This window comes from Cibotium barometz, chromosome 36 (assembly GCF_041138505.1).
Source record: "Cibotium barometz isolate CiBa-2024 chromosome 36, ASM4113850v1, whole genome shotgun sequence".
Taxonomy (NCBI): domain Eukaryota; kingdom Viridiplantae; phylum Streptophyta; class Polypodiopsida; order Cyatheales; family Cibotiaceae; genus Cibotium; species Cibotium barometz.
The window spans coordinates 5,665,820-5,682,334 of NC_141081.1; the positions used below are offsets into that span (position 1 = coordinate 5,665,820).

Here is a 16,515-nt window from a genome sequence, read left to right on the forward strand (position 1 = left end):
ATCTTTATGAAGTGAACCCCCCACCCCCCTGTCGATTCTTCCCATGAATGTATATAGTTTTTTCTTTTAATTTATAGATAACATATTCTAAAATAACTTATGCTTTTATAATGTGGTTAAACAAATATACACTACATAATATCACAGGTTGGAGAAACAAAATCACTCAATATAGAGTATTGACATAGTTAAGCTATTGAACAACACTATGTAGTTCTTTAAATTGATGTGGTCTCCTTAATTTATTATAACCAAAACTTTAGCCCTTCAAAACTATGTAATTATTTTTAATTGATGTGATCTCCTTAATTATAAACTCTATAACCAAGTCTTTAACCCCTCAAAATTGATCTTTAACCTTTTACTTCTTACTACTTGTCAACTTTTTACAGATATTCTATGCTAGATAATAAAAGCACATCTCTTTATTTAAAAGAAATTTATAGATTGTGTGACTTCTTATAGAGATTGCATTTTACTTTTTTTACTAGTCTATCCTTTTTATGCTCACACTGATCTTTCTCTCTACCTTCATGGATATTTGATCATCCACGAAGGTAATGGAATTCACAAGATAATGAATATATGCATAATTCATATTGGTTAAGCATGATATGTGTGCTACTAGCCACAAAATCCATGCAATTCTATGGGAAAAATAAATGTAAGTTATTACTATTATTAAAGTAGGGTTTGGCTATGAGCAAACAAAAAATTTACCTTTGTATGTGTATTTCCTACCCATGTTCTAAATAAACGTAACATGCTAATAGGAATAATAATTTCTTGAGGCAAATAATAGTACATTTCTTAAAAGATATGTTTAACTCCTACTTTACATAAAAATGTGATATTTTCCCTGTAACATTTACCTAATAATATTACACGATGCTAAAGCCTACTAAAAGGCAATGAAGTAATGTAGATTCATGAACATGGGTAGTCGCTTTTCAAGAATGCACATAGCATTTTTTTTTTAAAGATTTGAGGGATATATTCTTCAATGTGCAATGTTTCTTGTATAGAAATAATAATATTTATTCTTGTATCAAAATATTTATTCTTAACAATAAGTGCAAATTGATAGACATTAATATCTTATGTAGTATAGAGTTGGTGATTGTATATAAACAAACATCATAACATTATCGGTGTGCACTACCTTTTTATTAGTGGATCCAAAAAACATCATAGCATTATCAGTGTGCACTACCTTTTTATTAGTAAAGCTAAACAAACATCGTAACATTATTGGTGTGCATTACCTTCACATCTCAATACACCTAAAAGACATCTTGAGACAAGACTTATTTATGTGACTAGGATTGGGTGAATATTTGTTTAAAATAATAAATTTTTTGAGAAACCATATTTTTAAGTATCTCCCAAAGAGGTTGACATGCTTCATGAGATACTACTTATACTCATTTGATAGTCATCTCAATTTGGGTTGCCTTTACTTTTAAGTATTAAAATATTATGAAACCAAATAAGTGCTCAGGTCTCTATGCACTCATACCCTTGAAACAGAAGATTATGAAGCCAAATAAGTGCTCAGGTCTCTATGCACTCATACCCTTGAAACAGAAGATTGTGAAGCCAAATAAGTGCTCACATCCCTATGTGCTCATTTTGAGATAATGTATGCCCACACCAACTTGTACATCCTTGGTTTCAATGCCATTTTGAGATAATGTATGTCCACACCAACTTGTAAATCCTTGGTTTCAATGCCATGATGATCTCTCTTTTTTTAAACTTCTTACTGTTATTGCTAAAATAGATTGATTCCATATGTCTTGCACAAATTTCCTTGAATTCATAAATTTATTGATCACCATTGATAGTAATATTCCCACTAAATAAGGACTCAACAATATATTACTTTAAATTTTAAAATTTTTTATTAACTCAATCACTTATTCTCTTTGTGTTGTAATTTCCTTAACACATGAGACAAAGATAGATATAGCATGATTGTGTAGTATTTTTGGGAACTTACAAAAAGATAGGATGTGTGACTAAGGCTAAAGTGCACGATGAGATTGGGTGGTCATTTGAAAGCCTTTGTTTGAGAGTAGTAATGTATGATAATAAAGAAAACTTTAAAGCTTAAAATTGAGAAGCATACAAGTGGTTGCACAAATAAGTTTGTATGCTTTTGGTTGTAGTGTATCACATGAAGGGCAAAGCTTACTTCTTTATGTAGTTTTATGATTATATGGATCATGATGTATAAGTGAGAAGTCTTTGTCAAAATCTAAAAGGATTTCTTTACATCCAATAGAAATTTTATGGTTTGGTGTTTCAAATGATGAGGGAGTAGTTATTGGCACATGGAAAGAACTTTTTAAAAAAAATTAGAATTTGATTGGTGGGTTTCTTGTCTCAGGTTTACACTTCACATTATAAGGGCTCATAGATTATCATGGAATGTGTCGAGAAGTCATTTAATTGTTTATCTAAAAGGTAGGGTCAAGTAACCTTTTCAAAATAAGGAATTTATATTTTTTGTTGAAGCTAATATGAGAGACATGAATGAAAAGCCCCATGGCCTATCTTTGTGGTTGTTAATGAGAAAAATGGTGATAATAATTTATTCCATGTAGACTATAACCCCCTTAGCATCTTACTCTTCCTTTTTGCCTTTTGAAAATTACAATACCTTGGTTCTAATAGATTGAACTTACAAAGTGGCCAAGTTTATTTACTCGTTACTCTTATATGATAAAAGTATACAAATTACACAAGAAAACTTGTGTACACCAGAAATCTTGTCCCTTCTCTTCACCATGTATGCAAGCCACATTTGACCATGCCCTTTTTCTTTGTAAACTTTATTTACTTGTTAACTCTTATATGATAAAAGTATACAAATTACACAAGAAAACTTGTGTACACCAGAAATCTTGTCCCTTCTCTTCACCATGTATGCAAGCCACATTTGACCATGCCCTTTTTCTTTGTAATTGAGCATTCCATTGCTGGATAACTTGATTAGGCATATCCCTTTTGTTGCTTTTAATGAGAGCCACTACAAAACTATATCCTCAACCATCACCATGGACCCATCGTAATGAAGTATGTTGATTGTGTTAAGGTTAAGGTTAGAGGTTAGTGGCACCAATGTCTCTTTGCTTTCAATTCAACCTAGCCTATGAAAGCAATTACAAAACTATGTTCTCTCCCATGATGCCAAATTCATGGACCCATTGCAATGAAGTATATTGGTTGTGTTAAAGTTAGAGGCACCAAGGTAGGTATTACCAACTTCTAGGAACCACAAACTACATGTTCTAAGTAGGTAACCAAACTTAATATGCTTATATTGGTAGTTTTTATTACATTTGAGCTCATCATTTTAAACTTAGACACTAAACACATTTTTTATTCCAGCTCTGGAACTCCATATACAAGGTCCCCAATAGAATAAGGGGAAAGCTTTTTTCTCTTTTCTAAGGAAATTATATGAATTATTGAAAACGAAATAATTACATCACATCAAGATACATAAAGATAATGGCCTACATTTATTCTAGCTATGTTTACAAGTAAATTCTTAATTGTCACAACCTACATATCTTTTTCAAAAGCTCCTCTAGAGGCTTTTCTATACCTCTTCTAATTTTTGTTGGATGTTCACCAGCACTTAAATGAGCTCTTGAATGTTTTCCAAAATCTACATTGTTGCAAGCTTCCCAAATGGTTCCAATAGTAATTGCCTTTATTACCTGGCTGCCACACTTTCCCTAGATCATAACAATAAAGGCAACAATGATTGCCTTTATTACTTGACACACTTTCCCTAAATCATGGTTTATTTTTCCCTCACTTCCAATTCATGATTTCTTTGGTGCTTACTTTCCTAAACCAAGGGGGATGATGTACCCATATTTTTAGAAAAGGTGAAAACATATAGTGGGAGACTTGGAAAATGAAGATAAGGGGTTGATTATTGTCCATTTCCCTATACATTTTTTTATAGTGACTTTGCAATGTAGTACTCTCTACAACAATTTTCCTATACAATTTTTAATAGTGAGTTTACAATGTAGTACTCTTTAGAATAATAAGATAAGATGTTATATTGGGGTGGCTTTCCATACTACCATTGTGAATCTCTTCCATCCAAAGAAAATGGAACTTGGGTTTGCTATTTTGAAGCTACCAACCATCTTCTAAATTTAGTCCCTCCCTTTCTTGTTTCTCTTTGGATTTTAGCTTGATTAATGTTTTGCCTTGAGCACTAGTCCAATTGTATGAACATCTGTGTGAGTGAGAGAGTAGGGCGGCAAAAGTAGGCCATTGGATTCATTACTTCTATTAAGAAGCCATATATCCACCATGGAGAGGTTATATATATTCATGACATTTGCATAGTCCATCCACTTCTAGTGTTTGTTGTCCTAGTGTTTATTGTCCATGATATGCCTTTTTATTAAGTTTTCTAGCTTAACTACTAACATTGAGGAGTGCCAAAGCTTTGCCTTCCTTTTCCCTTACTTGTGACAAACAATTAGATTCACCGAGGGAACCATCACACATTGAAGATTTTTGTTTGGTCCATTTGCACTTCTTGATTGCCTCCTTACCATGACTTGTGGAGCTAAAGAGAAAATTATATCCCTTCAATTGTGTCCACCCCAGCTTCTTGGCAATCCTCCTAAGTTAAATAGCCATTTAACCACTTGGAATTCATCAGGAAACTCTTTTAGGGCAGTCACGCTTTGGTCAATGAATTTGACTTACAGTGGGTCAGACTCCACTACAACCACATTTTTGCCTCTTTTAAGTGAACTCACAGTTGTAGTACTTGTACCTGAAGAGGTCCATTATCCACTCTCCCTTGATTAAAAGAAGGTCAATTAAATCCATCATCAAAATCTGGGGCTTTTGATATAGATTAATGACACCCTATAACTCGCCACTATTATGCTGAAACTTCTTACAGACACACGAGGTATTCAAAAACATTTGTGTGGCTTATCCGATCAGGGCACACCCACAACCTCCATTCGCTTTTAACATTCTTTTCAAAGTCCTTTTCATCTTTCCCTCACCATACTTGTTTGCAATCGGTCTCTTGCCCATATTTAGCCTTGGGTGGAATTTATCACCCAAATAGCTCGACTCGTTGGCGCCTCATGGAGCGACATGGTCTAGGCTCGATAGGGATCTCACCCTCTCCGACGCCCTTTTCCATGGGACTTTGCTGTCTCGCAGAGGGTGCCTCTGTAAATTTAAGGCTCATTGCCTTCCATATAGATAATCCATTTGCATACAAGGCTTTTAAACTTTGATTGGAAACTTGGCAATACCATTTAGGCCTGCTCATATGTTCCCCTGAGATAGAATGTTCTTCCTTGTTTTGAGCCCATAAAAAGTCTTTAAACAACTTTTTGACTTTAGCCTATTAGTTGTTTTCAAATATACATATGGAAGCCACAAAAACTATGGACGTTGTAGATACATGCTTCTTCGCCACTTTGATTTTTCTTACAAGTTGTTCCAATGAGCAAGTTTCTCAAAAGATAAACCTTTTCTTGTTGGAATTCATTAGGGTGTTCAATTACCTAACCTACATTAATCTATTTACAGTTATAATTTTAGATCCATTCCATTAGATCTCCTCATATATAAGAGACATACTTTTGTTTTGCTCATTTATCCATTTTTAGTTATATTTTTAGATCCATTCCATCGGATCTCCTCATATATAAGAGCAATGCTTTTGATTTGTGTTAGCCTATGCTCCCTCAAGGATACTACTCTTCTGTAATTTGCAAAGAAACATGGTATATAATGATTATTGTCCCTTTAGTAGCCTTAACTCTTTTAACAAACCCCTTGCATGAAAATACCTTACATTGACCCCAACAATGATTCAGTGACTACATTAAAAAAATGAGGTTAATGGACCCTCCCTCATGGATCTAAAGAACTCCATTTTGTCATCTTGATAGACATTCAATCTTACAACATAGTCGATATGTGAACACCTAGAATCTGCTAGATAACCATCAAACTGAGTGAGCATAAATCATTTAGATCCTAAACTAGAATACAAAAGCCTCTTGGAAATCCCATTTTCATTAGAATTGTCAACATGAAATCCCATCAAGGTTTAAAAGAACATTAGGGGTATTATAGGAAACTGGTTAAACTAATCCAGCATATAATGTTGAAAATGAATGTTACAAAATAATGCAAGAGGAAAGTTGATTGAGCTAGTTATGCCACATATCATCTAGCAAGTGATAATCATATAAGTAAAAATGCTAGAAGGTATTGTTCACTTGACCGTCGGAGTTACCTCATGTATTGCATCTCAAGTTGTAAATTCATTCTCGTTGGAAATTAATGCTCCACCCTTATCATTGTCACTATGTAGGGGTTGGGGGTCGCTCTATTTTGTAAGGCCCCCTAGTTAGACCAGATGTTAGCCATATGTGGCCAGATGGTAAGGAGACAACTTTTGTACACCATGCGGACTTGGCACCATGCTAAATAGTCGACTTATGTAGACTTGAAATCCTACTTGGCATCGTGTAGACGACTTATGTAGACTTGGCACCATGTAGACGACTTATGTACAGATCAACTTATTTAGACTTGGCATCCTACTTGGAACCATGCCAAGTAGGATGAATGTAAGTGCAGGGTTGATAAGACCACATTCTTGGGTCTTCTCAAGACACCTATTGTGGGAACGAACACCTAGACAACATCAAAAGCTACACCAAGACCATAGGTCTTATGATCCTAGTCGAGTCATGTAGTCAATTTGGTCCATTCGGACCAATCGTAGGGTGGCCACATGAGGGAGCTATGATACGACCATCCCTTGATACTATATAGTCAATTTGGTCCATTCGGACCAATCGTAGGGTGGCCACATGAGGAGCTATGATACGACCATCCCTTGATACTATGTATAGGCAGGTTTGACAACCTCCTTAGTCATATATTGAGATCATTTGTGAGTAGATCTATCTTGCATTGCCATAGTACATGATATTCTCCATTCAAAATCTACCTAGATCACCATCAAAACTCCTTGTTGGAGTGCACGGTGGGCAGATGCCATCAATTTATAACATGGTCTTTGTAACTATAATTCATTATTATCAGTATTATGGTCCATCTTTATTGCATCAAGTTCTTTGTCTTGTGATCATTTCTTACAAGTATTTTCTTACAACCACATCCCTCAAGTATTCTAATTCTATCAACTCTCTCTCATAGATCTTTCTTCCACATTGATAATGATTTTCTCTATCTATTGGGTGTGGAGTGTTACACTTGGTTTGGCTCTCCAGGCTTTCGAGATAGTGTTTGAGTTCAAGAATATGTGTGCATAAGTGCATGTGTGTGTGTGTGTGTAGAGAGAGAGAGAGAGAGAGAGAGAGGCTATATTGCTCAGAGATCCTCCATCATTTCTCAAGTTTGACACCATCGGTCATTATAGGAGGATAGTGACCACATCATTGATATGTCATACGTTTGCATAACTCTTACCCCCCCTCTCTCTCTTTCTCTCTCTCATGTTGCACATACATTGTTGCACATACATTGTCATGTACATCAATATGTGATGCTTTGAAACATGTCAAAGATTATCATTAGGATAGAAATGTCTTAGTTGGAGTGTGAACAATTGCAAAAATCTATCATATTGAGTTATCACACAAAGACCCCTTAAAGGAGTGTTTATGAGGGGGTTCATGTGGGTGTTGGGCAAGGGTGTTAGTTAGCTTTCATAATAAATTAAAGGCTACTACACTTGATAAGGAGGAGGGTGGGCCCGAAGGGTTAAGTAATTAGCGAGTTCTATAAGGCTTGATTCACATGCCACAATGGGTTTTTAAAAAAGTTCGTTAAAAAAATGAGCAAGAGCTTGTTGAAAATGAGGGTGGCGCCTTGTGCTCTTGATTACTCATGTCAAATAATAGCCATTGGTGGATGAGACTTTACGCACCAGAACATGTTCGTTGCACATGTTCGTTTTAGAGAGGTGTTGACTTGGTTCTAATTCACATAATTTCCAACATAGAGGATTTCATGGCCAACTAGCTAAGCTACCACTACTTAGCTTCAAATATTTTTCTATGGCCTCTCAACTAGGAAAACACTTTTTTCATGGCTTATGCATCGAAATATAAAGTAGCATGTCCCAATAGGTGTCCCCAATCTTTGGAAAATCAATACTTTAATACATTATTTACAAAACAATAGGGGGACCTAAGACCTTAGAAATTTAACCTAAAGGAAAAAAGTATATTTTAACAAGGGTAGAATAGATTACACACACACACACGTGCACGTGTACGTACACATATACACGCATGCATGCACATGAACACGCACACACATACACATGTACGTACATGTACACATACACATGCACGTGCGTGTGCATGCGTGCAATGTGCACTCATGTTGTTTAAAGCCTACCATCATTGTAAGCCTTATTTAAAGGCTTTTTAACATTATGAAGCTTGCTAAAAGGCCTTATTCAAACGCTTTTTAGCATTATGAAGCTTGCATTTTACTTCTCATTCTCATGACATCATCCACATCGCAAAGGACTTTTAACACTAATTTGGTAGCTAAAAAATGTATAAATGCCCTTTTTAGGGCAACATTTAAAAAAAAAGTTTGACCTTATTTCCAATGATAATTTTCTTCAAGGAGTGTGACATATATGACTAAACATGGATGAGAAAAAGTCTCAAATAACATATCTTATTTCCTCTCAACAAACGAAGAAAATGCCTAAGGTGTTATGTAACATATATGAAGTGAACTCCCTGAGGTATTTTCTTAATGAAAAAAATCAGAGTAAATGAAAAATCTCAACTACACACCTTATTTCCTCTCAATAAATGAAGAAAATGCCTAAGGTGCTATGTAACATTTATATAATTGAACCCCTTGATGTATTTTCTTTGTTAATGCCTATCCACATGCAAATGGAGCATGCCTAGGATAAATACTAACAAGAGATACCCCCCCACCCCCCCTTGAGGTATTTTCTTTGTTGCTGCCTATCCACATCATGCAAAATGGAGCATGTGTGGGATAAATGCAAACAAGAGATACCCCCCCCCTCTTGGTATTTTCTTCATTGATGCGTATCGACATGCAAATAGCATGCCTGGGATAAATGCCAACAAGAGATACCCCCCCTTGGTTGTCCCAAAAAGAAAACAAAAATAATCAACCCAAGATTTGCACCTTCCAAGATGGATCACATAAATGAAGAATTGATTCCATATACATATTTTTAATGTTTTATAAGATCCTCCAAAAAATTAATTTTGGAGTAATACGTGTTTAGTTATGATTTTTAGATTAAAGACGGGCCATTGGGTTTTACAAATAGAACTATTTCTCTAAAAAACTTGCATCTATTTGTTGCCCGTCAAAGAAGGATTTCCAACCCACAAATCAAGCAAGATAGGATGACAAAGGTGTGTGTAATGGAATGAGGAATTGAATATAGGCATTGGAGGAAGCTTTATACACCTTCCATTGTGGTGTGCAACGCATGTCCAAGGTTGTTTTGGTGGCTTGTTAGCTATAAAAGCGCTACGTGCCATTGAGCTTTGAGGTAGCTCAATAAGAAGGTGAAGCATTGAGGGGGGTGGGGTGTACCTTTTCCCATGGCATCTTGTATGTGTAACACTATATATATATATATATATATATATATTTTTCCACTTACCTGCGTGCGAGCTACACATATGGGCAATGTACAATGGGCATGAAGATGTTTACACACTTTCCTCCTTGAGTCTTGGAGAGCATGGACCAATTTTATAGGTCCTTCTGTAGAAAAGTTATTAATGTACAAGGGCGTTTGTATGAATATTGCCTCTCCCATGACATAAGGAAATATTGGGTGCCCATTGCTTTTGGATGGGAGATCTCTTAGGTCCAACCCCTAGCCCATTTGGTGTGGGCAATGATTTATATACCCTATGAGCATGTTCAGAAGCTCAAGATGCATGTGGACCTTCCATTGTATTTTTAGGTCTTAAGAAGTTGCTTGCTAGTGGGATGTAACCATCATGTATATGTGGTTAGAAATTCATGTGTAGATCTGATCTAGGTTAACTGGTAGATAGAAGAATGTTGTGCCTTCAAGATTTCTCTATAATCCACTAATCAAACGATTGGAACCTTAACCTCCAAGTGGAATTTCCAAGCCACTTTACAAGTTATGTGTGTTTTTTGGGTCCATGTGCATGACAGAAGGGAATTTTAAAAAGGTCGCAATTTATTCCTATAGCATTGTCTCCATTTTTACCTCGGTAATTCTGGGTGAATTCTAGGGGGGGAGCTACATTTTTTGTCCAATTCACCGCTTCTTGATTGCATCTTTTGGTGAGAATGAGATAAGGCTTGATTTTCTGATGGGCTACCTTGCATAGAAATGAGCTATTTTAGTGTATTTTTGATGTTTAATGAAAAAGATGCATTGGTAAAGAAAGAGCATGATAGGTTGTGCAGCAGCGGGTTAGAATGGAGTTCGAGAGTCGCTAGGTAGTGGGTTCGAATCGCCCTTGTGTGTGAGCGATGGCACTTGTGTGTGGGGTTGATAACATGTGAACTTTCTACTTTCAAGTCGAGATTTTTAAAAAAAAAAGAAAGAAAAAGAGATCACGATAGGCAAAACCGCGCCAGAGCTGCGTCCAAAATCCAACTCGGATGAGAGCCGTGGTGTTGAAGTCTAGTGAGCGAGGGCAAGTAGGAAACTACTTTGGGTTTGATCACCATCAAGGTTGATTTTTGAAAGGTAGGGTCTTCCTTCAAAACGAGGCGAGAAGTGCACAGATTTTGAAAGTTTTTTCAAGATTCAATGGGTGTTGGACCATAGAAAATACAGCATATGAAAATTTTGGGTGCGGTCAAAAAAGAAGACTGATGACCATGACATGGATGGAGAGCTTTTAAAGGGGGGTGTGTGTGTTGTGTGTGTGTGTGTGTGTGTGTGTGTAGTGTAGTCCTATTATATGGCTGCCCTCCCTCACAGTTGTCTCCCTCTCTTTTTTTTTGAAAATCACATCTCCCCTCTCTTTGTCGCGCACCACTTTAATTGTATAATCTCTCCCCGCACTGCTTTCTCTCTCTACTGAATTCTCTCTCCTCCTAGAAACACACAAGAATCTCTCACCCTCCCACCCCCTTTTCACCCATTTTTCCCACCCACAGCACAGCTCTGTCTCTGTATAACTCTGCTTGCCCTCCTCTGCTCTCCGCGCTCCTCCCCCCTTCATCAATGGTTCATCACCTTTACAGCTCCTCCTTGTTGGGCTCCCTCTAGTCAAGCTGCTGGGTGCAGATCTGAGAGCATCTCCCATGGCAAATTAGCTTTCAGCAGAGCCACAGATTAGGGTTCTGCAGAGCCAAGGATGAGGTTTTTTTGAGAGACAAGAATTAGGGTTCTTTAGAGGGTTTTGCGGAGCCAAGAATTAGGGCTTTTCAGAGCCGAGTAGTACCAGGGATCAACAGAGCCAAGAGTTAGGGTTTTGCAGAGCCAAGAATTTAGTGTTCTCATGGGAGTTTTGCAGAGCGAAGGGTTAGAGCCAAGGATTCGGGCTAGTAGAGCCTAGGATCAGAGCAAGTAGTGAAGGGCTTAAATAGGGTTTTTCGGAGAAAGAGATCAGGGTACAGCAGAGGAGAAGCTTGGAGGATGTTGAGGAGAGCACTGAAGCGCAAGAGAACCATTGGTGTACCACTGTACCTCAACGTTTATGACCTTACCCCCATGAATGGGTACCTGTACTGGTTTGGCCTTGGTATCTATCACTCCGCTGTTGAGGGTGAGCTGCTGGATACCCATTGTCCGTTCTCACACACACACACACACACACACACGCCCCACAGCGCGCCCTCCCCGCATCCCTCTCTCTTTTCCTCTTTTCTTTTCCCATGCGTTGAATTATGATTATTTTTTGTTTTCTGCTTTTTTATTTTCAATTCTTGCTTTGAATTGTATTTTTTCTTGGAGACCAATGTGTCTTAATGGTGCCAGATGCCATGGCTGCTAGCATTCAAGCCACAGAGGCCATGGGTATGAACCTTTCTTGGACAACTTTGGTTGTAATTACGTTGCCTTCTCTTCAGCTTTATGGACTAGCCTACAATGTGTCTTAATTGTTCCAGATGCCATGGCTGCTAGCATACAAGCCATAGAGGCCATGGATATAAATCTTTCTTGGACAACTTTGGTTGTAATTATGTTGCCTTCTCTTCAGTTGTATGCAAGCTCTATGGACTAGCCTTCAATCATGGTTGAGTCTTCCCTTTAATCCCAGAGAAGTGATACAAACCCAGGCCCATTACACATCGCCATACCTGCCCATGCTGATGTGGTGGGGGTATCCACAGCCCATAATTCATGGGCAGGCAATCTCCCCCGCCCATACATGGGCGGTGGGGTATGTGTAACGGGCCTCAGCTCAATGATTTACATATGAAGAATGGTTTACTACGGCGTCTTATCTTTGTGTATGGACTTGCACCTACTCTATGCTATGCATGATGGAGTTGATAATTTGAAGTTTTGTGAGTAGACTTTCGTGGAGTCAAGATGGAACTTTGGATTTTGTTAAGTTTATGAAATAATCTGAACTTTCCTTTGGTCTATATACCTTGCACATCTTTTGGATGGATGTGTTAGAACCCCTCGCTAAAACATTGCCACATGTATCATAGAATGTACCGTTGATGATGATGCCCTGTTGGGGATGGCAGGGATTTGGAAGGGCGAGATTGCAGCTCCATCCCTGAGCATGGCTGGAATGGGCCATTTCAACATGCAAATAGAGATGTCTAACCAGCATCAGATATCACTATCAGGTCGAGTGGACAGCTCACATTTGAGCTCCAAAGTATTTTACTAATCCATGTCAATGGTGGATCATTTCTTTCTTACCATCCATGGTTGATCATGTCTTCCTTACCATCCATCTGCCCAGCATTCGTTTCTCAGCATCCATTATCAACATCCAATTAACTCCTGCTTTTTGGACAGACTTTGATAAAATCTCTTTTCATTTCTTTCAATGCTGCACTAGTAAAAGCTTGTGAAAACTTGGAAAAGATGACATGGTTATTGATCACAAGCTACAGATATACATGTATCTGCTGTTTTGTATGTCTTTGGAAATGCGGTGTTTCTGCTTTGAATGAGGTCTTTACCAGCAGTTCATGCTGAACCCTTTGTTCTGCTTACGTTGGTTTCACCAAATCCGCTAAGCTTCCTTGTGGTATGATGCTCATGAGGTTGTACATTAAGCCAGGTTCTGCATATGGGTCAGGCCCTTTGTTGGTCTGTATTCTCACGTTTGCAAGCCCTGTCAAGATTGGCCAACCAGCAGCATCATGAGTGAAAATTAGCTGCCTTTAAGGTGCTTTCTTGGGTCTTTTTCAAGACTTAAGGAACAAGGTTGGCCCTGCGAGAGGCAAGAGAAACTGAAAGTGTCAACCTTCGATTTTTGTACAAGGGTGATGCATGCATCTCGCCTTCCACTTGATGTATTTTAGCATCCTCTTCTCTTACCTGTATCAGTCAACATGGGTATCCTCAGCTTTAGAGCTCTAGAGGAGGAGACTTTGAAAGAGTTATCCTAGAGTTGGGGCTAGATATGGAGACCATTAATCATGCCTTAGAAGTATTCCTAACCTTTCTTAAAATATACTTGAAGATTTGGTTTTTCATTGTATGCTTGATTGTGTTGAGGTTGGTGACCAGTTTATACTTGATTGTGTTGAGGTTGGTGACCAGTTTATACTTGATAGGAGAAAACCTCTAACTGCTGTTTTTTCCTGCTGTGCAGCCCATGGTGTAGAGTATGCATTTGGGGCACACGATTTTCCTTCGAGTGGTGTTTTTGAGGTCGAGCCTCGGAGCTGTCCAGGATTCCGATTTCGGAGGGCAATTCAGCTGGGAACCATTCAACTCAGCTCCAAAGACTTCAGGGAATTTATGGTGGGGATAGCAAGCGAATACAATGGGGACACATATCATCTGATGGCAAAGAACTGCAATCACTTCTGCAATGATGTTTCCACACGGTTGACTGGCTCCTCGATACCTGGCTGGGTAAACCGGCTTGCAAAACTAGGTAAGCAAATATTTGATTTGTCTAACTTGTAACTATGTCTGTGGTGGTTCCTTGTGTGTGGTGATTGGGCATGCCATACTAATACTCTTGAAAATGGCAGGCTCTCTTTGCAACTGCTTGCTTCCTGATAGTCTTAATGTCAGTTCTATTGGGCACACCCCCGAAATTGAAGGTGAGAGAAATGGGCCCAAAAAAAGCAGGTGTATTCGATTAGTGGATCGTTTGGCCACAGTGACACCGAGAAAAAGGCGCCTATCGGTTTCCTCTGCATTTTTGCAACCCTTTAAGGGAAGAGTTTTGCCATGGAATTGGAAACATTCTACTTCTGTGAATCAAAAATTCAGACAGTTATGATGGTTGTGTTGTGCACCTTCAAGAAGAGAAGCATGAGGTCATGTGTGGGCTGTGACAAGCTCAAAGTAAGAGGGATGAAGAAGAGAAACAGGGTTTTTTTAGCTTGAGAAGGGCACCCAAGATTGGACCAAATGTCAATGCAGAGATGTGTGTCCTCAATGTGTTGTGTGTGTGACAGGCTCTTGAGTCTGGTCAAGAGTATGAGATCATTTAACAATGCTGGAAAGGCCTTCACAAATGGAGGCATTCATGCTTTGAAGAGGCATTTGCATGCAATCTCATGATAATTTTCCGTGTTGTGCTGTTCTGAAAGCCTCACTTGAGAATATTGCTGTATTTGGTTTTTGCCCTGTCTTTGCAAAGGGTAGGTTGAGTGTCAAAAAAAAAACACAAATCTTGCAAGCTGCATCAAAGATCATTTAAGGTGGGTTATGAGGCTAATGTTCTTTCTCTTTATTTTCTTGTTCTAGCTTCTGTGCTATCTACCTTAGTAATGCCAATTTTGTGTGATGGAATAGATCCATATAGTTTTATGGAGCTTAAGCTGTCAATTTTAATGAATATCCTTTTATTTCATGTGTGGTGGTGGTGTGGGGTTTGCTTCTATCTTATTGTGCTGTTTGTTATAGTGAGTAATGAACTGCACATGTGTGGTTAGACATTTGAGCAAATGCTAGGCAGTGTGTGCCATAAGCAGGGCTGTGTTTGAAAGAATGTATTTTTTCACATATATGTTATGATTTTTACCTTGGTGACGAGTCAAGATCGCACTTACTTTTTTGGAAATAACTCGAGCATTCCATTGGTATAACTTCTCTCTCTCAAATCTTATCTATTTGCTTTATCTTTTCTTAGTAAGCATTGGGTCACAGAAATGTTCACTTGCATGGAGCTTAAGCTCTCAGTTGGCTGTGATGATCTTAATGTATATCATGTGTGTGTGTGTTTGGTGGAAGGGGGGGAGGGGAGGTGCTGGCATTTCATCTCATTGTGCTGTTTATCAGCAGCCAGACATGAACTGCCATGTATGGACCTTTGAGCAGATGTTGGTCAGTGTGCTTTGGCCCTGTGGCCTGTGTTAATAATGCAAGGATTCCATATTAACTTGGATGCCTCAACCTAAGTGTTTGAAAGAATGTCTTGATTTAAAGCTATGTGAGCATACTCACATGGAGTCAAGACTGCACTTAAGTTGCTTCTAAATTTGGGAGAGAACATGAACTTTCTATCAGTATGTACATTTTACATGTTAGCAATGATTTTGTTTTTGTCAGAATTTTAAACCAAGTGGTGAGACCTTTTAGTGCTCCATGTTCCTATCTTTTGAGGGTGCATATGTGGTCTTTTTTCTTTCCTTTCAAAAGACTTATTTTGAGTAAGCATAAAACTAAAAATTGGCTTAAAGATAATCTGTTTTCCTTTTTGATATCATTTTTTTAATAAAGGTAGTAATACTTAGTTTTTTTTTCCTGAGTTTTGATTTTATGGTTAAGAAAAATTAAATAACATTCATGATTGGAGTTACATACCTAACTCATGGGATAGAAGGAAGAACAGTTCATAGAAAGAACTCTTTACTTGAAGCTTTACATGTGGCTAAAAGTAAGTCTTGTTTTCGAATCTTTTTGTTACTTTCCTATAGAACACAAAGAGGGTATTTTACAAACTCAATTTCAAGTAGCTTGGATTGATATATATATATATATATATATTTTGGGGGGAGGTGGTGTTTTCTTGGTTGAGTAAGATAGTTATGTCGTAGGAAATAAAACTTGGTTTTATAGTCGTAGGAAATAAAACTTGGTTTTATAGTCATCATAACTTTTTCATCCGGTCATTAATTTGCATTTTTACATTGGCTTGGGTAAAATTTTAGCTTTGTTTGTTGATTCAATCATGGTCTTTATGAAGCTTCTTATAGAGCTTAACTAGGTATGATTGTTTTCCCTTTGACTCCTCTACATGGGCTCTTCAGAGTTCTCATTCATCCAATCAAATAAGTCTCCAATGTTGAGAATTTTCTTGT

The 16,515-nt window shown here is 37.8% G+C and overlaps 1 protein-coding gene across 4 annotated transcripts; it reads left to right on the top strand.

Annotated features, from left to right (window-relative positions):
* The first annotated feature begins 10,989 nt into the window (after positions 1 to 10,989).
* LOC147617438 (deSI-like protein At4g17486) lies at positions 10,990 to 14,945 on the top strand. 4 transcript variants are annotated; one of them, XM_086775705.1, is made up of 4 exons: positions 11,140 to 11,828; positions 12,763 to 12,867; positions 13,848 to 14,135; positions 14,236 to 14,945. In XM_086775705.1, the coding sequence occupies exons 1-4, from the start codon at positions 11,699 to 11,701 to the stop codon at positions 14,487 to 14,489; spliced, it is 777 nt and encodes a 258-aa protein (XP_086631831.1). In that variant the 5' UTR covers positions 11,140 to 11,698; the 3' UTR covers positions 14,490 to 14,945. The 4 variants fall into 4 exon arrangements, with proteins under 4 accessions (XP_086631833.1, XP_086631831.1, XP_086631832.1 ...); XM_086775706.1 differs by lacking the exon at positions 12,763 to 12,867 and adding an exon at positions 12,041 to 12,079 and having other exon boundaries at positions 11,142 to 11,828; XM_086775707.1 differs by lacking the exon at positions 12,763 to 12,867 and having other exon boundaries at positions 10,990 to 11,828.
* The last annotated feature ends 1,570 nt before the right edge of the window (positions 14,946 to 16,515 follow it).

What these genes read in the sequence shown, in the direction of transcription:
- LOC147617438 (XM_086775705.1), top strand. Translation starts at nt 11,699, where the DNA reads ATGTTGAGGAGAGCACTGAAGCGCAAGAGAACCATTGGTGTACCACTG. An exon ending in GCATCAGATATCACTATCAG is followed by an intron (nt 12,868 to 13,847) that starts GTCGAGTGGACA and finishes CCTGCTGTGCAG; the next exon opens with CCCATGGTGTAGAGTATGCA. An exon ending in AAACCGGCTTGCAAAACTAG is followed by an intron (nt 14,136 to 14,235) that starts GTAAGCAAATAT and finishes TGAAAATGGCAG; the next exon opens with GCTCTCTTTGCAACTGCTTG.